Below are 25786 nucleotides of genomic sequence, written 5' to 3' on the forward strand. Positions count from 1 at the left end.
AGATTGGAGCATCATCTGGCAAATTCTTCTTACCTTTAGGAATTCGTTCTTTTTTCCAGAAATTCTTAAGATCACCCATATCAGCTTCAATTGATTTTTTAATCTCAGGATCAGTTTCTACATCAGCCTTGTCTTTCAAATCATCAAACTTTTTTGTTCTACAATCAGATTTTTTATGGCCGATAGATTTGCAGTAATCACAAAAGCTTGGCCTGTTTAAAATTTCATAATCTTGAATAAAAATCTCGTCATTCTCTTCACCATCAATCAAAATCCTTCCTAAAGGTTGGGAGAAATCTATGTCAATCAAAGCAGCAGCAAAGTAACCATATTCATGGCGCAAAGTACGCGGATCAACAGAAACCGGCTTACCAAGCCCTCTTGCCATTCTAAAAATCGTCTCTTCATCCCAAAACTCCATTGGCAAAGCCGTGAAACGTATCCAAACTGCAGCTCTAGTAATCTTATCTTTCCCAGGATCAAACATAGACGTCCATGGATGAATTTTAAGCTGCTGAAAACCTGTTGCAGATTTAATCTTCCACGGACCATCATAGCTTACACGTTTTCGATCATCTTCATTGTCTAGCTTAATCACAAAGTACCCCTTCTTCCATGGAATAAATTGAACCGAACCAGATAACTTCCATTGATTCAATAACTCTCTTTTAACATCTTCAAATTTTAGAGTTTTGAAAAACACCAAACGGCCAACCAAACTAAATCTCCATACAGCCTTAATCCGTGCGTGAGTTTCTCGTGGTATCTTAATCAAAACATCATTGTTTGTTGAAGAACGAATTGGAGGATGAGAGAGTGTTTCAGCATCAATCCTTGATAAAACATGAGTTCTCTTCTTTAATATAGCTGGATAAGAGCCTTCCATATTGACGCCATGATTTCCATCTTCATGTGATTGCCTAAACGCGTTATGATTGCCGTCCTTCGTATGATTCCTAAACGCGTTATGATTGCCGTCCTTCGTCTGATTCCTAAACGCGTTAGGATTTCCATCTTCATGCTGCCTCCCAAACTCGGATGAATTAGGGTTCATAGCATTAGGGTTTGTAGCATTATTCCTAGGGATATAGATACTTTTTGATCGAGATTGATTCCATATCCTTTTAGATTGATTATCTTGACGATTGTGAAATTATTGAGCCTACTCATTGTACACGTTTAGGTATGGTTCATCTTTATCTAAGATTGTATATTTTATTTGTGTGAAAGTCAAAATAAACCATCTAACGGTGGATATGATTGCTTATTTTCTTAGCTATCTTAGCTTGAATCTCAAGTCAGAATTTTATCCAAAGGTGAATGTTGTTTGCTTGATTACAAAGCTACCTCAGCTTAAATCGTAAGCAAACTCTGTCTTTGAAAGTCTATATACAGAGAAGCTCTTGCATCTGGGAAAACTAATCCCGACACTTTCGTGTGTCCTAGTTGCAACTAGAGTTGATTCTCTCTTAACTTAAGTTTCCAGATTTACTGTGAAACATAATTAGGTTTACGACTTAAAGACTTCGCTTGGGATTCGTGAATCCAGGTCCGACTATTTTATCTTTGATAGTTCGTGTATCCTGATTTTAATCTTCTATCGTTTTGAGTTTACCTCGTTTCTGAGTTATCTCTGAGTTTATCTCCGATAGGTAAGATATAAAGAAATCGCAAATTTCTTCATCTCAGACTTTGTGATTCCACAATAACTTTTTCTATCTATTAGTTAAGTTATTGTGAGGTGAATAATAATCTAGGCTGATCTTCGGGAGTCATAAGTACCGGATTTTAAGGTTTGCCGAGCTTTATGCTTATTGCAATCGATTTCCTATTTCACCTTGATTTTTGATCTAAACGGAAATCAAAATAGACTTATCTATGGGAGACATATTGGTTTATAAGTACTCTTCTCTGGGCTGAAGCAACTTCGAGGCTGTAAAGGACGTTAGCTAGGGGAATCAATTGCGTAGAGTCCCGCTAGGATTCAAGAGGCGTAAGGAGCGCGACTGTACCTAAATCGGTGTGAGACTGGGTTTTGGCTCAATTACATTCCAGACCAAAGTTATTCGTAGTAGGCTAGAGTCTATAACGGCTTAATACAGTATGGTGTTCAAATCTAAACTAGGTCCCGGGTTTTTCTACATTTGTGGTTTCCTCGTTAACAAATTTTTTGGTGTATTTGTTATTTCTTTTCCGCATTATATTTTGTTTATATAATTCAAATATCACTGATTGTGCGTTATATCAGTCATAGTTGATAAATCCTTCATTGTTTGTTGGATAAGACTTGATTGAACTTGGATATTGACTTTTGAGATCGTCCAAGTATTCTCACGTTATAATCAGGTTTACAGACTCGTTTTTATTTAACAACTGGTTGTGTAGAAAAAGAGATAAAGCTATTTAATATTTTCCCTTGATTGAGTATCATTAAGTTATAACTCTCGGAATATTATTAAGGCTTAGTCCATACAGGTTGCCGCACAAAAAAGTTGAGTGTGGTTATTGTACCCCCGGTTTTTCATATGTACAAATTCGACCCCGAGAGAAGAGCATTCACATATTGATTTTGTGATGTCTGATTGAGGACATCAACAATCGATCTCTCTAATCAGTTTGGATAAATAATCTCCTCACAGAGTACCCAGCTACACTATGGGACTCATACATGGTGGATTTCTTCAATCCCCCTATCATTCTTCAACTAATCAGATTTATTTATTTTTTGCTTTTATGTTGGTAAAGATGTTGTTCCATATATATAAGAAAATGCATATTGATTATACGGGAATCCTCTTTTTATAGATTTTGTTTTTCTATCTTGTTTTAAATTTTTATGTTTAATTATTTTTTGTTGGAAATCTTGTGCATATATACTACAATAAGAATTAGAAAAAGATGAAGAATGTAAACCCAACTTAGACTAAATCAAAGTCGAGGCAAGGATTATATCCTCTAGCTTTAATACAAATTCACCCCATGTTAGTACTTACGGACTATCGATGTTTTTCTCTCAGGATACAATGACTTACTTCTCGACGTAGTAGCACTCTAATCTTCGAGAAATGACGAACCATAACTTAAAGTGATAAACTCTCTCTTTAACACAAACTTAATTGATAATTTTAGAATGTAGTAGAATGATAATTAGGTTTCTAATTGATTCCTTGTATAGGCTATATGTGCATGTATTTATAAAAAATACTAATACCTCTTCATTGAAGTACCACGATTTTTCATGAAGTTGTTTTCTTTCCCAAGGGTTTTGTATGAAAGGTTATGTCCTTTCAAGTTTCTGATTTCTTTTAGTTTCCCAATTGAAACTACCCTAACTAACTGGATGAGAAACTTAATTGGGCCAAATCCTATTAACTCCAAAACCAAACTCCATTAGGCATTAGACAAGGGATTTTCCATTCATCTGAAAAATTCTATTTAATTTTCCAACAATCCCCCACATGAATGAAAACTCATTGACTAATAATGCAAATTAAAATGCAGACAGAGACTAAGATTGTACAAACATAAATAAATTGCATGGGGATAAGTAGCTTTCGCCTTGAACCTTCCTTAGTGAATAGCTATCGGGCTTACTGGATGAAACTGGTTTTTGAAGACGCTCATGTTTTGACTTTTCAAGAGCGGTACCTTTTTGTGGCTTTGGCTTTTGTATATGACCCCTACAATTACTTCTAATATTGCATTGTATATGCCATGTGCAAATAAAATGCTTAGCTTCCGTAAAAACCACTCCTGTAGCATTCATTGGTGTTTGGTCCTTATCCGTCATTATGATCCTTGGAGTTTGATCGCCACGGTATATCTCCTTCAATGTCTCTAACATCCAAGTATAACTCATATCATTCTCCCGATCCATAAACTCCCATGTTACCATGAAAGTTTGCTTGTCGGAAGTATGGCAAGCAATATTTAACAACGACATGTTGTACTTGTTGGTCTTGTACGTACAATCTATTAACAAAACTTGATAGAAGCAGTGGTCCAACTTGATAATATCCGGATGCACCAAGAAAATACAAGCCACTTTGCCTTCCAATACCTGCTTTCTCATTGTGTATCCGTGTTGATCGACTAACCACTGAGATTATTACATAACCGCTCTACTATCCCATTCCCTCTTCCTAAAGGCTTCTATTGCCGCGTGAATTTGCCTCAAAGCGGAAAAGTTATTCTTATCATCCTCCTTAATCTTTCTAAGGATGTCATTTGGTCTACACGCTTTCATCGACCTTACCGTTTCCAATTGATGTGGTTTCAACCCACAAACGGCCGAGTGACCAATAAGAGATTCCGGATCATCATGAATATGACAATCATTCGTCACTTTGTGGAGCTTGTATACCTTACCACTGGGTCTATTGGGTCTATTAACTATAATCTTAAACGGGCAACCAAACTTCTTTGATTTAGTAATGTATTCCCTTGTCTGTCTTCTTCACATACTTGTTCTTTACCTAGTGACTTTCCTGAATTCTACCTCTCTCACAAACAAATTCCAAATGATCACAACTTCAACGACGACCGAAAACTATTGCGCATTTTATCTCTATGCCCTTGTCTATAAACCATTGCTTTGCACCGTTTCTTTCTTTCCATTCCAAATTGGTGAAATAGTGGGCAGAGGTATCAAGACCCAGCAGAGATACGGGTTTGGGTTGATCTTCGTCCAACGCCGCAACAATCTACAACATATATCGACAAGTTGAGGATTTAGAATCGGTTTATGTGTCACAGTCGAGACAACCGATTGTTAGGAATCGGATTATATGAGCAATTATAAAGTCCGATTAAAGACTTGATGATTTCAGAGAAAAATTCCCAAATTTCACAACCGGTTCACGTTGCATAATATGTAATCTGATTTTGGTCCTCTTTTTTCCTGAGACATTTCGTCTTCACAATCGAATTGCATATATACGTAAATGAACCGATTGTGAACTTCGTGTTTTTTACTGGAACATGCAAGTGTAGGAATCGGCATATGTACATCACCAACAAAAACTGATTTTGGTCACGTACCCATCGCGCCAAAAATTTACTACAATCGGATTATATGGTGATGAACAACAACCGATTATGATACCCAATTTGGGGATTTTACCCAGAATCGGTTTTATGTGGTGATATCGAATAAACCTATTCTGGTTGGGCGATCGACACGTGCAAATATATGTTTGTAGATCGTTACACTCATACCTGTTTATTTGAAGCATCATCACCCTCTTCTTCCCGACGATATTGTTCTTGTGCTTGAATGATATCCTCAAGCATTCTTTGGTTGACATTCCCTTCTTCATTCAACAAATTATCCAATTCGGTAGGATCGAAATCAAGATTATCAGATGCACCCACTTCTTCATCACTTCTAGAGTCTTCATCATCAGTATAAAGTTTCATTTTTGCTAAGAAAATCACAAGCCCTAGTTTTTTCTTTTTTCCCTCTACTTCTTCTTTCGCTCCGACCTTGAAAGAGGAAATGAATTTCTACTTTAATTCTAACACTATAATCAAACTCAAATATTAATTAATTTAACTAATACTAACTTAATTAATCATCACTACTGAATAAAAGCATATTAGGCATTAACATAAATAGAAGGGCAAGGGACTTCTAGATATTATTTCTTAATGGCCCTTTTTGTTTTTTAATCATAGGTCGCAAATAATCACTCTAGACCCCAGATTATTCTGGCTAATTTTCCAACATTTTTTTTTCTTAGATTTTTGCCTTTTTAATGAGAGCAGAATTTAGTGAGAAGAGAGACAAATTTATGGCACTCACGATAATGTGGTTTTATCTTCCATGATCTAAGGTTTTTATTCCAGGTATGGGTGTAGATTATATATAATAAAAACATGTCGTGGGTTGACGTGATTACTTTAGCTGCTAAAACCTCCCCAACAAAATTCTATGTACACGCATAAAACGACACGTATTAGTGATAGTGTCATTGATCCAATCAACTATGGAATGATCCATGGAGTATAAGGAGGACATATATTTCTCGTTGCACATGAATCGCCCACCTGGTTGATGAAGTTATTAGAGGGGCGAATATAATATAATAGGACAAAAAAAGGTTACTATGTAGTAATTTCAAAAATTCCTTACCTATATTATTTTCATATTGGCCAAAAAAATCTTTATTTAGTTAGTGTTGTTAATTTAATTAGCTAATCATTAAATTAATAAACTTGTTTTTATATTTAATGAAAAATTAAATCAGAGTAAGAGCTATGTTCGGTGGAGAGATAAAATAGAGAGATTTTTTTTTAGAAATTTATTTCAAAAACCTAGATTTTGATTTACTCAAACAACATGAATGATTGCGGTGGCAAATTGGAGGAGGGTGAATCTCTATATGATAGAGAAACCATATTTTACAGATAACCCACGATGGAAATCCTGTTATGGATGATCTATTAGCTCCAACGTCAATTTCTGGACAATTTACGGTTGAAATTAACCAAAAAAACCAACCGTATGAGCCATTTAGGTTGGAATTAACCATAAAAGCCAACCGTATGTGCCATTTACGGTTAGTATCTGATGAACATCCAACCGTAACTGGTTTATGATTGGGTTTGGTATCTGATGAACATCCAATCATAAACCAGTTACGGTTTAATTGTTCTCTTACGAGGCGAGCCGTAAATAGGTTACGGTTCGTTTGCCGGTGGTTAGTATCCAACCGTAACTACTTACGGTTGACAACATTCAAGTCAAAGCCAACCGTAATCACACTCAAAAACTTAACTTATTTTCACTCATGAATTTTTACGGTTTGTACTGTTAAAATCGAAACCAACCCTAAATAATTCTACGATTACAAAAATGAACTGTAACTGGATATTCCAAATAGTTTTTAGGATTTACGGTTGGTAGTTCTTCAGTAACTAACCGTAACACCTTCAGAAATCGAGTTTACGGTTGGTAATTGAAAAATAACCAACCGTAACTCCAGAAATCATAGTTCCTTTTTTTAGGTTTAAATATATTTGATGATGATCATCAAAGAAACACTGATTTTGATTTCATTTTTTTTAATGATTAGGTTTGAATAGATGGGAGGGTAATTTAGTCCTTTTAAAAATGGAAAGGTAACCTAGACCTTTAGCATGACACTAGGACACCCCTAACCAATTTGATAGACATTATTATCATGGTTCTGCCCCTCCAATGGAATCATCCGCTCATATAACAGGTTACGAAACCTCCCCCACGAAATCCTACTCACATAACAGGTTATACAATTGACATATCCCCTGGGTGTTTTATGGTCCAGTAGCTCTTTATTAGTACTTAAATTATTATTGGAAGGGTTACACTGTATACACCTTCCTATTTTACGGTAATGAGTGTCGTTCATTGGTTATGCGTTAATTATTTACGTACACGCATAAACAATAAACGACACATGTATAAGTGTAAGTGTCATTGATCCAATCAACTATGGAATGATCCATGACTATGGAGTGACACCTGGTTGATGAAATAAACAATTGCCTTGCCTACATAAAAACCTAAATACGCGAGTGTCAAGTTAATTTCCTTGCAAAATATCTCAGTGATTATGCCGAGTGCAAATGTGCCTGTAAAGGACAAGAGGCGAACATTAGGATAAAGTCTCGACCAAATTAAAGGCCTGCTTTCATGCAATGGCTAACGGATGGAAGATCACCTCCAAACTTGTTTCCAGCTCAAATGACAAATATGCAACCCTAACTAGCTAATTCCATCTATGTACGTTAGGTTCACTACGCATGCTGTTGCGTTTGTGGTTGTAAATGAGGGTGAAACTTCATCCTTTGGTACAAACAATTCTTTACGTGCCTCTGTTTCTTTACTTTTAAGGTATTTTCTTATCAGATATATCTTATTAATTGACGTTACTCTAACAACCCGAGGTTATTATTTCTACGTACTAAAACAAACATGACATGTGTTTACCCATGTGTCGAATCAGATATGGTTCGTACTTTGAAAAAGTTCATCCAATTGCGAGTCAATTGAAAGTTGACTCACATCATTTTCATCGTTCCCATGCGTTACCGGCTCTACCAATGGCGACCTCTCTAAGTTGTGCATTAGTCCATTTGATTTTCGCATTACCAAGCCGCCACCAAATTTTGGGCTCCGAATGTAATTTTCGCACAGGTACTTTATATAATTATACTATGTGATTGATTGATTGGAGGGATCCACATCTTCAATGCGCCATTAAAGTGCTTAGTGTCGACATGTACAAGAATCCAACAAACCGTACATTTCCATTAATTTCTTTTCATGGCTATCGATTGTTACGCATAAACGATCGAGATGATTATGGAACTCACCTTCGTGTGATTACAACAATTGTTTACCTTTGACAGTCCATTTATTCGTTTTTTATCCCCTCTTTTTTTAGGGTGTTTCACAAAGCCGTAGAATAATTTTAGCTAATCAGTGCATGAATGTGGATTAATTAGGTCACAAAGTAACTAGTGATATCTAATTTGGTTCCATATGGTGAGTGGGAATCGGTGAGGACCCTTGAAATCAGTGAGGACCCTTGAAATCTGCAACCCCATCGAGGCCCACTGCATATCAAATCATGGGAACCAGGCTAGGATTCTCTATCCCGTATTATATACACATATTATGTACCAGGTGCGTGCACGCACTTTGCGCGTCCGGTTCCTCCACCTCAAGCACAGCGTGCTTTCTAGGGGGCATATTTTGTGTCACTATTTAGGAACGAACATTACCGTTACTGATGAACTTTAGCAACCAGTGGCGGATACCAAGTTGTAGTATATAGGGGGGCTAGAAAAAAATTCTAATAAACTTAGTGGACCAAATGCTTAATATTGGTGGGCTAACTATAAATTATAGGATTAAATCAAGGGTGTTTACATGAGTTTTGAAATTTTAGGGGGGGCTAGAGCCAGGGTTAGTCAACCCTTGGCTCCGCCCCTGTTAGCAACGGATGTGTGGCTGGAATTGTCTTGGAACAGATACATATGTACTAACCCACATGGAACTTTAGGGGCTGGTGTTATGTAAGGGATGAGTGTAAGTTTGGGCATCCCGTTGAAACCGGGGTGCACATTCCCCCTCCTGATTGGTGGGATTGATTACGTAAAATTGGATAGTGGTTTTACCGTTTCTATTGTTAGTCGTATTTTCCATTTTAAACACAATTCTTGATGTATTTTTATTATTTTCTCTTTCTCTATCTAAAACAAAATATATGACTTCCTTTTATCTTCTTCCATTGAAGATTTGAACCAAATAGTAAGTACTCTGTAATTAATCAATCAACAAAAATCTAAAAAAAAAAGATATCATTGTAAATGTTGTCACATGTATCAATGATTATCAATCAATGTTATGAAAATATGAAAGAATCTATTATCTACGACTCAATTCGTAGCCGATATTAAACTTGCAACCAACAACGAGAGTGATTCAGTGAATCAGGAACCTTTTTTTTTTCAAAGTTAACTATTTCATGTATACATGTATAATGAATTGAAACATGGGTATTTCACGATAAGAAAAAAGGATGATCAATAATTGGAAGACACCATTTTTATTATTTCCTTTCATCTCTTCCAAAAAAAAATTTGAGAGAAAAGTATGTTCATGTATACGCCCTCAGAGAAATATTATACCAAACTACTTACCTGCAATAATGTCTTCAATATTTTCAAAACAATTCATTCATAAATTGGATCAAACACATGGTATGTGAATGAAACTAGTGATACCCATGATAAGGACAAAACAAATTAATATCTAATTTCATACGCACCAGCTACAACTAAAGAACACATTAATGCAACCTTCCTCCCCTGCTTCATTTGGAGGGGCTATCAATAAAGCATCATCGGAGTGAGAACTCAAGATAGTCTGGTCTTCAAATTCTGATTATCCCCAAATTGAATCATGCAAAACATGAAACACTTTTAATTTGATTATCACCGTAGATGTTGTCATGTATATCAATGATTATCAATCAGTGCCATCAGATCCAATCTATAATGCTAAAGGGAATTGCACCACTTTTGTAATCAACGACATTGATTTATTTATTTTTGATCAGAAACAACACCGATTAGAATTCATCCAATATAATAATGATGACAGAAGATGTTTATATCTTCTTTTCGTTTGGCACTGGAAATGGTTCTATGTATACGGACGAAGATAGAAGTAAGTAATGAAACAAGAAGAAAGAGAAAATAATAAACATAAAAAAAATATTTTTAAAGGGGAAAATACGATTAAAAGTAGAAAAGTAAAACCACTATCTAGTTTTGCTTAATCAATTCCACCAATCGGGGGGGATGCATCCCTGTGTTTAGCGGGATGCACAAAATTGCACTTGGTATATGGCCTACATCCATGATCGCTCGAAGATCAGAGTTGACCACTTGCTTCACTGTCCATTCTCTTATTTTCTCTAAAGAATAGAATTTTATATGCGGACAACAACATCATTGCTAGGGAATTTGGTTTTGCTCTGTTATCTCAATTTTCTTTGAGTTTCATTTTTCCAATGTTTTCAGCAGTATTGTTGAAGGTGGATACCTTTTTATTTATGCAAAGAATTATTGAGCAGTCTTTCAGTGGATCTATATTTACCCTAAAATACTCTCTGATTCCTTTAGATCCAAATAATCCACCAAATGGTAAATGGAATTAGACCAGTAACTTTCATTTTTGTTTTGCCTTCTTCTTGTTTTTCTTTTTCTATTCCCAAAGAGTATTTATGACACAATCATTTACAACCAGTTGCAAGTTGATACAGTTCAGGAAGAATCATCAAATATTATAATTATTTCAAAATGAAGAAATATATGGCTATTCGACTCATCAGTTTTTTTGTAAGGAAGACAGTCATTCACCATGATGGTGTTTTTTCATTATGTTCATTGTAGGGGCTGTGTTGTAGTAGAGAAACCAATGAAAATTACTATCTTCATAGAAACTTTGTGGTTCTATAAAATCTTACAAGGAAATGCAATCCCTTCTAAAGAGTCCAAAATAACATAACAACCTGCCACATATAAGGAATCACCTTGCCTTCAAGATCTGGCATCATGTCCATCAACTAAAGAATCTGGCTCAAGGATAAGATTCAGAAGTTGCAAGACTTCAATCACTTTAGCATCATTCAATAGTCTTGCACATATGAGATTCCATGTCTGAAAACCATTGAAATTGTAAACCATTGCCTTAATAATAAAATCCTTACTACTAGAAATCTTGAAAAGGCCAGGGAAGAAAGAATTTGAGCATGTCATTGCACCAAAGAATTCAATGACATCTACTACCACTTGTTAGAGCACTGCTCGGTCGAACTCGCAAGCGTTGCTATCTCAAGCTTGTTTGTCAAGTTTAGTTGTCAAAACTATAAGTCTTGATTTCTAGTCTACTTATAGCTATGTCTCGGATTATGATAGAATGTGTAGTTTAGCTTTAGACTTCATGGTGTTCATCGATTAAAGACGAAGAACTACTAAGGGGAGCTTGTGGAACTTCATCAACAAAAGGTATGTGGAGACTCTAACTCATCTATCACTCGGAAGTCTATTTCTATTCTATCTCCTATTGAGACAAAAGTCGTATAGCTATATAGACTTTACATTATACACATTTGATATTTCGAGCTAAGTTTAACTCGCTTATATGTTTCTCGAAATATGTGTTTGTAAGCTTTTGCTTTGACCAATTTCATCTTTTATTCTTGACGAAAGTCAAAAGATGATCATGTGAAAATCACCTGGTAACATCTTATATGATTTGTGTGAGACAGTCATTTGATGTAGACTCTAAATATTTTGTATTGATCATTTGATCACTTGAAAATGGATTTGAAGCTAATAGTTTGTGTGAGACAGCTATTCTCGTCTTCCAAGAATGTTTCAATGATTAAAATGGGAGTTTAGAACAATTAACCATCACAGTATGCGTACTTGTATGCTAACTGTTGTAAGTGTAGTATGCATACCCGTATGCGTATTGATTCAACAGTTGAAGTTCGGGAACTATAGTATGCATACCCGTATGTGTACTGAGTTCGGTCATGAACGACAGTATGCCTACCTGTATGCATACTGGCGAACAAGACAAAGTCTGGGAACTTAGGTATGCGTACCCGTTTGCATACTTGAGTGGGTTAAGTTCAAAAATCGGTTAAGTATGTTTACATACTCATGAACAAACATATTTATATAATAAGGAATGCAATCTTTGCAAACCATGGCTATAATGTTCATGAATTGATTTGAGTAAATCAAAAACGATTTTGCTTCAATTATGTCTTGTATACTTTTATGAGATATAAACAATTGAACAACTCTATAACTAGTTTCATTTGAGTCATTTGAACTAGTTGTGATTAATATGAACAAGGTTGATATGAAAGTATTCATATGATAACTTCGGTTAACTATTATTGAGCCAACTAAGTTTACACGTTTAGATACAGTTACCTATGTCTAAATAAAGGTACATTTCATTTGTGTGTAACAGGCTAAAACAATGTAACGGTTGAAATATATTAGCTTGAATCTAATCAGGTTTTCATCTAACGGTGAATATTGAATGCTTTGTTACCAAGGTAACATTGATTCCAAACCCTGATTTGAAGACTATATAAGGGAAAGCTCTAGCAACTGGGAAACCTAATCCCCACACGTCCTGTGTGATACTAGTTGCGACTAGAGTCGATTCTCCTTTAACCTAGGTTTTCCTAAAACCATTATAGGTTAACGACTTAAAAACTTCATTGGGATTCTGAATCCAGACCCAATTATTTTCTCTGTAGCGTGTTCTGATCTTACTTTGTTCTGTCGTATTGAGTACTATCTTCTCTAAGATTTGCTCGAGATTTAATCTCCGATAAGTAAGACATAAAAAGTAATCACAAAGCTCTTCGTCTCATTATTTGTGATTCCACAATATCTTGTTCCGCTACCATATGGTTAAGTTATTGTGAGGTAATTGATATCACTAGGTTTTTCTTCGGGAATATAAGTCTGGTGTATCAATTGGTTCCTGTTCACCTTGATTTATCAAAAGACGGAACAAAAACTTGTAGGTACTTATGTGGGAGACATATTTATCTATTCAATAGAGTTTTCTGTGTGAGACAGATTTGTTTATCAAATCTTTGACTTTGGGTCGTAGTACTCTTAGTTGTGGGTGAGATCAGCTAAGGGAATCAAGTGCGTAGAGTCCTGCTGGGATTCAGAGACGTAAGGAACGCGATTGTACCTTGATCAGTGTGAGATTGGTTAGGGCTCAACTACATTCCAGTCCGAAGTTAACTCGTAGTAGGCTAGAGTCTGTAGCGGATTAATACAGTGTGGTGTTCAAATATGAACTAGGTCCCCGGGTTTTTCTGCATTTGCAATTTCCTCGTTAACAAATTTCTGGTGTATGTGTTATTTCTTTTCCGCATTATATTTTTTATATAATTGAAATATCACAGGTTGTGCGTAGTTCAATCAATTAGATAATGCAACCTTTAGTTGTTGATATAAATTGATTGACACTTGAGCATTGGTCTTTGGTATCCTTCAAATTGTTTCTCATAATAATCAGGATCGCGGATTTCTATATGTTTGATTTGCTGATTACATTGAGAAACAGATATATAACTCTTGGATGTATTTTATTTGATTGAGTCTGACTGTCTAGTTGATTCTCTTGGAATTATATTGGAGTTAGTCCATACAGATTGCCGAAACGAAATATTGAGTGTGATTGTTAGACCCCCGCTTTTTCACCACTTCTGACATGTAATAAAGTATTGGAGACCAGAATATCCTTGAATTTGAAAATCCTTGCCCACAAACTCTTATAGACAGGCTTATTAGACAGTATTAGGAAAACTAACATTAGTGTGTCCACCGAATTTAGGATTAATTACATTCATCCATAGAGCACCATGTTTATTGCCATACAACGTGGAGTGCTTTGTTCACAATGTTAAGATTTTTAATACCCACACCACCTTTTTTTAGAATAAAAAAGCTCACCCCATCCATCTCAAAACCTCTTCTTAACTGAATTGAAACCCTCCACCCAAATGAAATGCCATCATTTCCATTTATTTTCCAACGGATTTAGGGACTTGAATAAAGAAAAATAGTAAATGCTATACAGTACATTGTTGACTAACATTAATCAACAATGTACATTTATTTTTCAGTGGATTTAGAAACATATTTCCTTCGACAACCACTTACTTTCTTTTGAAATCTCTAAAGAATAACTTCCCAAAAGGATTCGGATTTATTATCCCATATTTTTTTTTAAAGCATGATATTTATCAAACTTAAACCTAGATTGCACGGGGGTATGTTATACCCACAGATTCCGCAATCATAATAGTACTTATAGAAAGTAAGTTCTAAGGTCCCAGGTTGTTGTTATGAGCTTTCCCATAAGATAATCATTTGTTGCCCAAGTCTTCAGACCGCCCGCCGCTTGATTTCCTTCCATGTATATATGTCGTATGGTGTATTGTGAGATTTGGGTCAATCTTTGTTTGATTTCTATAATCAAATTAGATAAATACCATGGGGTGTCGGTATCTGAGGTTAGAAATCTTGTTATATTCTCCAATTCTGTTTCGATTTGTACATCCCATTTTCATCGCTGTTTTAGAAGCGATGCTCATGTCCCAAGTTTCAATTGCAATAGCGGTGGTGATACCCAGTGGTTCTGCTATTGCTAAGATTGTACCGGCCTTCTCATTTCCGCATATAATACCTGCCTCCTTCATTCTGTGGTATCCTCTTGCTACCCCATTTGTGTTGATTTTGATCCAATCCAAGTGAACTTTGAGTCATCCTACTAAGATGGTTGATATTTCTACTGTTCTTTGTGTGTGGATTGCATATATTCCAGGTAATACCGGAGTCATCCCACTAAGATGGTTGATGTTTCTACTGTTCTTTGTGCGGGGTTTGCATATGGTTGCGTCCCAGGTAATACCGGTGGTAGTTACCATGTGCCCATGAATATTCCTTCTAGAATTTGATAGGTATTTGCGTTACGCTTGTCGGATTTAGTTGTCGTTAGTGATAATACTTCATTCTCTATAAGGACTAAAATAGGAAGTAGAAGATTGTGGTGACCGAAGCATGAGGTTTTGTTTTTAGGAGTTGGGATTTAGTCATCTATGGGGGTAGTGAGGTGGCTATTGTATTAGTGGTGTTATGGTGGTTTGTTAGGTGATGTAGCAGGAGCTTCCAATAATTTATTGTTGTCTGATAATGAAGTTGGAAGTGAGCGGATGATTCATGATTAGAACTGCTTTGTGGGCATAAGTTGGATATACTACCCAAAGAGATACCCAACTAGTTAATAAGAAAATTAACATAAAGACAACCAAATAACTCAGCGAAAAAATAAAATTGAGTCTCTCCCGCAAGAACCACCGCATTTTTCTCAATGTTAACTCTAAGACCAGAGATCAACTCAAAACTCAGCAGGACGTTCTTTAGATTGTAAATTTCATTATTATCATCAATGAAAACAATAAGGTCATCTGCAAATTGCAGATGGTTGATAAAATTACCTTGAGGAGGTGACCTTAAACCATATTTTATGTACATATAAGAAGGTTTCTTAATCATGAGATATAAAACTTCAGCTCCCATAATGAATAGGAAAAGCGAGATTGGATCACCTTGTCTAAATCCCTTGCCAACTTTTAAATAAACTAGATGCTTGACCTCTAACTGCCATAGAAAATCTAACAGAAGACAGACATAATTTTATCTAATTCTTCCATATATTTCCAAAACCAAAATTCATCATTGTAACATCCAAGCAATTTCAATTTAGGTTATCAAAAGATTTTTTTAATCAACTTTGACCACAAGACCGGGAATATGGGCTCTTTCCTTTCATCATCTTCAATTACAAGTAGAATACCATTACCGATTTTTCTTCCATCAACAAAAGCACCTTGGAGTTCAGTTTTCAAAGAAGAAAGGACTAGTTTTAATCTTTCCGCCTATAACTTTAAGAAAATCTTGTAGACACCTCCAACAAGACTAATAGGTCTAAATTGATTCATACATACAACTCCATCACATTTTGGTGCAATTTAATCTCTAATCCAGATTACCAACTCTCTCAACTTTTTTGTTTACGTATTAGATCTTTTTTAATGATATCCAAGACAACCTTGAAGCACTCCAGTGCGTATCCATCAGATTCAGGAGACTTGTTGTAACCAAAATACCAAATTACAGATTTAACTTCTTATTCATCATCATCAAAATATCTTTCAAGCACAATTTTATGTTGCACAAGAAGAGATGGCATTGCAAGATCATCAAAGTTAGGCTTGTAACTTATATTTTCTTCAAAAAGTTTAGTATAAAAATTCTTATCTTCGTCATTTATCTGTTGTTTATCGCAAGACAAAGAACCACTGAGAATGAGGGAATTCATGTTATTAGCTCTTTCTCCAATGAAAGCATTTCCGTAAAAAATAAAATAATTTGAATTACTAGGATGGGACCCAATCCAGAATTCAGCAGTCTGGATTTTTATTTATATGGATTGGTGCCCACCCTAGAAAAAATCGGTACCCATCTTGAGTAATCATGAATTTCAGAATAAAGCAAATAGTATTGACAAACAAATAACACACAAGATCCACAAGGAATACAATTATGCTCCAAATCCAGATAGAATTTGCACAATGAGTTTTCCTTTTAAAAAAACTTTTCAAGCTTTTTTCTTCCTGAAACAGTACGCTCACTTTTAGAGCAAGGGCTATGGAATAGAGCGATATTTCAAAAAAAAGAAGAGAATATGACATGGTGTATTAGCCATTATGAGATTAAGAAATATACTTGCATGAGAATGTATTTTTGTAAAATAAATAAAATGGTATATAATAATGGGTCGGAATCGACTGACAAAAACTTTTAACAAAACATGATTACCGTTGGATAATCTGTATCTAATGGTTAACATATTTGATGACATGGCACATGAGTTAGTTTTGAATTGTGTTTGGTAGCGCATCGCTTTGAGAACAAATAAAAACTAAATATCAATTAGCTTCTCTAAACGCTTGGCTTTGTTGATTTTCTGTGGAAAGTTTTCTTTTATCATAGTAGACTTTAACGAAGTTTGTGAGGTGACTGGAGCCAAGGTATCCAGTGCGACTAAGAACCATCATAGTTATTCGCCTATAGTAGTAGCCTACAATGAAGTTTGAAGAGAAACAGTCGACTAAGCACCACTGCGATACCTTTCGTCGCCATCACCCATGTCCTTGTAAATAAAACAATGAAAGACTAATTATGCTATCATTCTTCACCATTGATTAAACTCATCAGCTTTTTTTAAGACATTTTTATAACCCTAAATTTGATTGAGGCTCGAAAAAAATTTTCACCACCATTTAATGTTCGATCCCGCTACTCAGTTCAGTAAGTTATTTAAGATCCCAAGATTTCAATATGTAGCAACTTTGATCTAACATATACATACATGTTCATGATTTAATTGAAAATTTTCCGTTATATTATCTTTCTAGCATTCTTGGTTTGATGGTAAGAGATTAACCCAAACGCATCCTAAAACAAAATTGTATTCCATGTCATCAGAAATATTAGCGGTCAGATAAAGAACATCCTACGGTTATTATGTTTTGTTAAATGATTTTTTCAAACCCTTTTGTTAATAGATCCCGTTCCTATTATGATAATAAAAAAAAACTAAAGAAGTATTACCAAGCAATAAATAATTTATTTTATTACCAAGTGGTAAATGATATAACGTATAGTATTCTCATTGTATATCCTTCGAATAAACAAATGTTTGGTTGAGTTTCGACGAAAGGACCTTTCTATTTACCTGTAATAACGTCTAATTTGGTCTATGTTGATAGACTCTTTCATTTTGATTGAGGCCTCTCAATCCCATATGGCAATAAAGCTTGTCCCTACCAAAAAGAAGTTGTTTTTATAAATTTTGCTTGTGCATCAAAATTTTAAGGCACATCTTGGTAAATGTATCAATTCAAAAATTTATTGATGAAATTGCTTGCAAACAAGGTCCATATAGATCAAACTGCATTGTTCAAACTAGGTGGGAAAAATGGTGCCACTATCCAAGAGATGTTGATGTTGAGCAGTGACAACATCTATAACTTTGCTTTCAGCAGTTGCTTATAGATCGGGAAATTAAAGATGTTGCACATATGTTGAATTTAATACCTGTTACCAACAGTAATAGTAGCAGTGATCAAAGACTATGGCAGTCTGGGAATAAAAGTTTTTCTGTAGCTGCATGTTATAAGGCACTAAATATGATAAATGTCTGATGTTTATCTGCAAATGCATATGAAAATCCTAGAATTTCCCAGAAAGTAATTTTCTTTGTATGGACACTTTGCTATGATGTTGCAGCTACCTTTTATTAATTTTTACAGGAACACTATCATGGTGAATGACTGTTTACTGTGTAAAAAGACTGCTGAGTCGAACCAACAAATCTTTCTACATTATGAAGCTACAAGATTAGTTTGACATTATTTTCCGAATTTTTATAGTTTGCGGTTGTTTTTCAAGATTCTATCAAGAATACAATTTGGGAAAGGAGAAAAAAGAAGACAAACAACACACATTATATAAGGAAGAGAATTCGGGATATCTACCCATTTGCAATTTGGTGGGCCATATCGATAGAAATAAATGCAAAAATCTTTAATGGGAAATATAAGAATGTGGACTTCAGCACCAAAAACGTGAACATTTTTTATGTATAATTGGTGTGTTGATATATATGTATTTGATGGATTATCATTAGAATACAATTTTGCATAATTGGGAAGCAATGATGAGATAATTGCAATCTTTTTGTTTCCGCAGCTCTACTATAGTTTGAGCTATTTTTTGTTCCTTTTATCAATCTATTACCGTTTTGGTGGTGGTTTAATGTTTTTCTATCATATTGCCTCTTTTGAGTAAAAAAATAAAAAATCATTTAGGTAACAGATATGATAAGGTGGACGCTTAACATTAAGTTTCATATATGCTACGTATATGGCTCATATTACTCGGATCTTTTCAGCTCGGTTCGATCGTCTTTAATACTTTACTTGTTGACCGAGTCGAAATTCTTATGATATTTCGAACCTACTAACCAAGTTGTTGATCTTGACTCGGTTTAGTCCCGATTTACTCATTTTGACCGATTGTTTTGGTATAAGTACGGTTCTTGTGCAACTCTAGTCTGGCTGCAATGCAAACAACCATTAAGCAATCTAGGAAATTTGATCAACCGTTTATTTGGCAAATATTTTCGCAAGTATTATCAAAATGGACGGTGGTAATGTTGCTCGTTCAACAATGCTCCACCAAATTGCCACACAGTCTTACGTTTATTAATAGGATTTTTAGTCCTACGACTCCTATAGCTAGTAAAAATGTTTATATATTCGACCTAGATTCACTAGAGTTTGTTACAATCGGAGTGGAGTCATCAAGTAAATCTTTTAACCGTAAATATTCATTTGGTCCGCGTAAACCAATAGCAGAGAAGAAGAGTATATAGTACTAAAACAAAGAGACACTCCCATTTATTATTTTGTCTGGTACACTATTCCCCTTTTCTTCTTCTTTCTCTCAACAAAATTCAGTTCAACTCCTTTCTCCTTTTCCCCTTTTCTTTTTTGTTAACCCTAAAAACTTCTAATAGGAAAACTCTATATTCAACCAATTCACAAATCTCATTCTGTTCATAAAGATGGTTACTTTGTTTATTTCTGTTGATTCATTAATCAAATTCTGATCAGAAGAAGAATCTTTCTGTTCTGGATAAAGATTGTTATGTTTGCTCTCAGTATACTATCTGCTAATGAAATGGTGGTAGAAGGTAGAGAGATTTATTGGTAATTTTGATAAATTAAGGTCTTTTTAATTGTGTGTAGGGTATGTGGGGGTTTCTTGTTTGAATTCATGGATGTGCTATGGATGAATTCTTGGATATTTGAGGTAACACTTAAGTAGATTAATCGTTATTCTATAAAGGGGGCTTTCCAAAACTAAGGGTATTTGTTAATGGGGACTAGATATGCTATGAAAGAGAAGGATTGGATGGGTAGTACTGGAAAGAAGAGTTTAGAATGGGATTTGAATGATTGGAAATGGGATGGTGATCTATTTGTTGCAACACCTTTGAATTCGGTTCCGTTTAATAGTAGGGAATTTTTATCTAGTAGAGGTGGTGAGGTTGTTCCTGTGACTACTAATGGAGGTGGTGGTGGTGGTGGTTCAAACAGTTCATCTTCCTGTTCAGAGGAGATCAATTTGAGGAGCGGTGATGATAATAAAAGTAAAAAGGAACTGGAAAAGAAGAGGAGAGGAGTAGTTATAATTGATGAAGATGATGATACTGAGTTGATGAATGATGTTGCTGAGAACCTTACTTTGAACCTTGGTGAACATGTTTATCCAATCGCACAAGGTGGTGATGTGGGTGGAAATGGAAAGAAAATGAAGTTAGCAGAGAACTCTGCTGCTACTAATACTGCTGTTACTTGTACTACTAGTACTACGACTACTACAAGTCGTGCCGTATGTCAGGTTGAGGGTTGTGGGGCTGATTTGAGCAAAGCAAAACCCTATCATAGAAGGCATAAGGTCTGTGAAATTCATTCCAAGACCAGTCAATCACTCGTAGGCAATGTTATGCAGAGATTTTGTCAGCAGTGTAGCAGGTGATTCATCATTCATTAATTGTAGACTGTGTTTAATATTTTGGAACCAAGATACAATTGATTAGTTTGTTATCCTTTTTAATATGTTTTACTAAGTATTCCGGATTAGATATAGCGTTGATAGGTTTACATCAGATACCCCTTAGTGGGATCCTCATGCTATTAATTATAACCAAGGAGAAGCATCTTTAGATTGTTTAAGTTTAAGTTTCGGTATTGTATTCACACCCTGTGGTGTGGTAGTGCTAACCTTTGATCTGCGTAATGTGCAGACATGGGTTACCTTTCTTGGTTTTGCACTACCCTGGTCTCCTACCTGGTGCACCTATTGAGGTGGTGCAAGCCTTGTAAATCATGTTACTGAGCTTAAAATGGAAAGCATTTGCCACGGTTTTGCAACTTATCAATTTGTTCTGATGACATGTTAGTGGTTGCTAGTCCAGTGTAACATTTTCTTTAGTACACTTATCTACAACACATAGACTGAATGATGGGTTTTTCTTGTGAGCAGATTTCATCTTCTCGAAGAATTTGATGAAGGGAAGAGAAGCTGTCGTAGACGTTTAGCAGGTCATAATAAACGAAGGAGAAAACCTCAACGTGAAGCTACTTTTAATGGTAGCTCCATGAATGATGAGGAGGCTCGTAGTTGTCTTTTCGTAACTTTACTAAAAATTCTCAGCAATATTCATTGTGAGTGGATATTCCCCAACTTCTCATTTTATTTCAACAGTTCGTTAATGTACTTTCTCACTGGAGGGAGAAATTTATTCGGTGAAGATTTCAGACTGGTTGCCTTTGATGTTTAAATATGAAATACTTTATAACGATTTAGATAATATTTCCTGATTGGTTTATTTGCTTGGTGAACTGCAGCCGATACCTCTGTTCAACCAAAGGATGAGGTTATGCTTTCTCATGTTTTGAGAAACCTTGGTAGCTTAGCTAACGGATCTGGTGTGGGTAACACATCTGGAATCAAGCAGGGATCTCAGGATTTGCTCAATGAGGGGACTTTCACGGGAGCACCTTCAAAAATAGTGGATAGGTTATTCTCACTTGGTTCTGAACCTTCTGGATGTTTGGGCTCATCCTCTAAAATACATGGTGCTCAAGAGGAGCATGTTAGACCTGCAAATCTATCTGTTAGCGTTGCTGCCCTAGGGATTTCACAAGTAACAACTTCAGCAAATAATTTGAAAACAGCAGAAAATGACATTCCACCCGAAGCAGAAGTTCGAAACTTGACTGCGGGGAGAATCAAGTTAAATAATTTTGATTTGAATTGCACCTATGTTGACTCACAAGATTGCGTGGAAGGGTTAAAGAGGTCTGAAACACCTCTAAACTTGCTTAGTAGTTCTCTAGATTGCCCATCATGGGTTAATCAACACTCTCACCACTCAAGCCCCCCTCAAACAAGTGCGAATTCCGATTCAGCATCAGACCAGTCACCTTCCAGTTCTAGTGGAGATGCTCAGGTTTACATTTTGTCTCTTATGTTCTTTTGAACTGCATCTATAACATTGCTATTTTGTCTGATTTCTAACCTCCATATTTTTTACATCCAGACTCGTACAGATCGCATTGTTTTCAAACTTTTTGGCAAAGATCCAAATGATTTTCCTCTTGTATTGAGATCACAGGTATTTTTGAGGAGCTTTTGAATAACTGTGATTTACTCTTTATCTTCTCCAGACTGGGTCTAATGCTTCATGTACTTCAAACAGGTTCTTGATTGGTTATCTAACAGTCCTGCGGAAATTGAGAGCTACATTAGGCCCGGTTGTATCATGCTAACGATCTACCTTCGTTTGGCGGATTCTATGTGGGAGGAGGTATGTTTCTTATGCATCGTTAGAATGAAATCTGACCACTGTCACAGTGCTTTTTAGTCACATCCTAATTCTTAATTGCAAAGTGCAGCTTTGTTGTGGTTTAAGCTCCAGTTTGAGCAGGCTTTTGGATGTTTCAAGCGATCCCTTCTGGAGAAAAGGATGGGTGTATGTTAGGATACAGCATCGAACAGCTTTTATATTTCAAGGTCTGTTTGTATAGTTTTTTTTTTTTATTTTTACTTTACTGTTAAAAAAATATAATAAGCTTATATATAAGAATGTAATTGTCAACTAACATGACAGATAAAGCTTTCTTATTCAATTTTTGTCTGATGCAGGTCAGGTTGTTCTTGACATGCTATTACCTTTCAAGGAGCACAATGGTTGTGTGATCTCTAGTATCAAACCCCTTGCACTTTCTGTATCTGGGAGTGCACGGTTTATAGTTAAAGGCTTCAATCTAGTTCAGCCGACCACAAGGTATCACTTCCCATTTTTTTTCTTTTTCTTTTTATGTCTTCTTGATTTTTCTGGTTGCCCTCAGCTCCTCCACCTGCCGCAGGATGTTAACTATGGACAAATTTCAAAATGTAAAAAAGTTTCTTTTAAAATCTCAAACTAGCGCCTGATAATGAATCCCTCGCTTTTGTTTCACATTGCAGGTTACGCTGTGCGTTGGGAGGGAAGTATCTGGTTCAGGAGGATGTTAATGATTTGGTGGAGGGCACTGGAACATTTAGTGAGGATGAAGAGCTCCAGTCCCTCAGCTTCACTTGTTCTGTCCCTGATGTCACTGGGAGAGGATTCATCGAGGTTTGTCATCTCTCTAAAATTAATTGGACGTCATTCATTTTAACGAGTAAGCGATTTTTACATGCACTTGTAAGGTGAGTGGACATCTAGACATATACCTTGCTGTGAAGTGTGTTAGGCCGCCTTCCCCTCTCATGCTGCCAGTTGTAACAGTAACACCCTAGTCCTAGACTGTGTCACGATCCTCGCACACATTACGAGCTGGAAATTCACATTCATTTTTATCAAGATACTCCTCGTGCTTCCAATTCAATTTTTGTGTGCTTATCAATGTTAGAATATGAACATTATTTATGATAATATGTGTAGACTAAGCACTGAGGATCCTGTGTCTTTTGTGGCCTTGTTTAGGTTGATGATGATGGTCTAAATAGTAGCTCCTTCCCTTTCATAGTTGCAGAACAAGATGTGTGCTCAGAGATTCGTATGTTGGAGGGTGCCTTGGAGGAGTCGGAATCTGATGATGACAGAAGAAGATCTGGAAGAATGGGATCCAAGGATCAAGCCCTAAGTTTTGTTCATGAAATGGGCTGGCTTCTTCATAGGTGCCGCTTGAGATCTAAAGTAGGTAACATGGATCCTAATACGGATATGTTTAGTTTCACACGGTTCAGAGGGCTTATGGAGTTTGCTATGGATCACGATTGGTGTGCCGTGGTGAAGAAACTTCTAGACATTCTATTTGAAGGAAGTGTAGATGCAGGTGACCATGCCTCAATAGAACTCGCACTTTCAGATATGGGTCTTCTTCATAGGGCCGTCCGGAGAAACTGTAGGTTGATGGTGGAGCGCCTATTGAGATATGTACCTGACACAGCTTCAGAAAAAATAAGCCTAGGACAGACTCAACTGGCCAACAGACGCTTCTTGTTTAGACCTGATGCCATTGGTCCTGGGGGTTTGACTCCCCTTCACATCGCAGCCAGTAGAATTGGGTCTGAGAGCATGCTGGCTGTGCTAACTGATGATCCTGGATTGGTACTTCCTTAATCTTCTTACATATCCGTAGTAGTTCAATTCTAATTGCAGTACAGATACTTTGGAATACTCTAGGATGCAACTAAACATGTTTTACCAGTGGCACAACGTCAAAACCTAGATTATTTAATTGACAGAACACGTGTTGCACATCTCTAGAGTCGGATATTGTTCTCCCTATATACGTTCATATAACCCTACCAAGTGTCAGTGAGGAAGTCCCTACCATTCACTTAGTACAATTTATTTACTCATGTTAAAAATAGGTTAACAAAATCAGACTTGGTGCACCTATCATACAAGACATTATGTCGATTTCTTTCACAAGTTTTATATTTACACCTATCAGATGTCCTAATATACAGTTCCTTCTGCATAGGTGGGAGCTGTAGCATGGAAAAGCGTTCGTGACAAAACAGGGTTGACACCTGAAGGTTATGCACGAATGAGAGGCCATTACTCCTACATCCATTTGGTTCAGAAGAAAATTAATAACAAATCAGAAACGGGCCATATAATACTTAACATTCCTCCTCCTAATGCATCCGAGAACAGCAACGGCAATCAAAAGCAGAAAAGCGAGGTTTCCGATTCATCCGAAGTATCTGGGTTCCAATTCGAGAAGACTGAATTGAGCAGCAGCCCGCAGTCATGCAGATTTTGTCTTCAAAAGGTGACCTATAGAAAAAGAAATAATTTCTTGGGATATAGACCGACAATGTTGTCAATGGTTTCCATTGCTGCAGTTTGTGTTTGTCTTGGCCTCTTATTCAAAAGTTCACCCGAAGTTCTGTATATTCTAGTCCCCTTCAGGTGGGAACATTTGGATTTTGGACCTATGTAAGGAGGAACCAACAATAATAATGCCTACTAATCCGATGAAAAGATGGTTTAGTAATAAGAGTTTATCATGGTATTGTTTCTTTCATTAAGGCTGTGTATGAGCGAGGACTGAATATTTTTTAGATTGTTTCCGGATATGCTCTGTATATTTTATTTATGTTCGTAGATCCATTAATCAAAGTGATTATTAGTGAATCTGAAATGTGTTCAGCAAGAATCTAACTTGCAAGAAAAAAGTTTCTGAGATCTCTACTGTAGAACTGGTGTTTTGTATGACTTGTTTAGATGGTTTTCGGAGTCCTAATTACTGCAAGGAACTGAACATATCGTTTGGTCCTTGTGGTCCCAAGACTATTTGGTCCGGCGGGAAAACACATTTCCTATGGACCAACATATCCTTCCGTGTTAATTAATTACTTATTTTTTGTAACAGTTCATTCTTTTTGATGAACTATCATGTTTTTTTCTAGATATGAGTTCATTCTATCTCATGTAAACTGTACACTTCATTATATTCTAAGATTTTCACTACATTTCATTAAA

General features: G+C 36.0%; 1 protein-coding gene across 1 annotated transcript; it reads left to right on the top strand.

The window, feature by feature from the left end:
- The first annotated feature begins 19627 nt into the window (after positions 1-19627).
- Positions 19628-25457, top strand: LOC113346983 (squamosa promoter-binding-like protein 1). The gene is made up of 10 exons (XM_026590553.1): positions 19628-20771; positions 21283-21464; positions 21648-22252; positions 22343-22417; positions 22502-22609; positions 22698-22815; positions 22948-23089; positions 23272-23422; positions 23774-24400; positions 24780-25457. The coding sequence occupies exons 1-10, from the start codon at positions 20113-20115 to the stop codon at positions 25242-25244; spliced, it is 3132 nt and encodes a 1043-aa protein (XP_026446338.1). The 5' UTR covers positions 19628-20112; the 3' UTR covers positions 25245-25457.
- The last annotated feature ends 329 nt before the right edge of the window (positions 25458-25786 follow it).

The sequence above is a fragment of the Papaver somniferum genome, chromosome 2 (assembly GCF_003573695.1).
Source record: "Papaver somniferum cultivar HN1 chromosome 2, ASM357369v1, whole genome shotgun sequence".
NCBI lineage: Eukaryota > Viridiplantae > Streptophyta > Magnoliopsida > Ranunculales > Papaveraceae > Papaver > Papaver somniferum.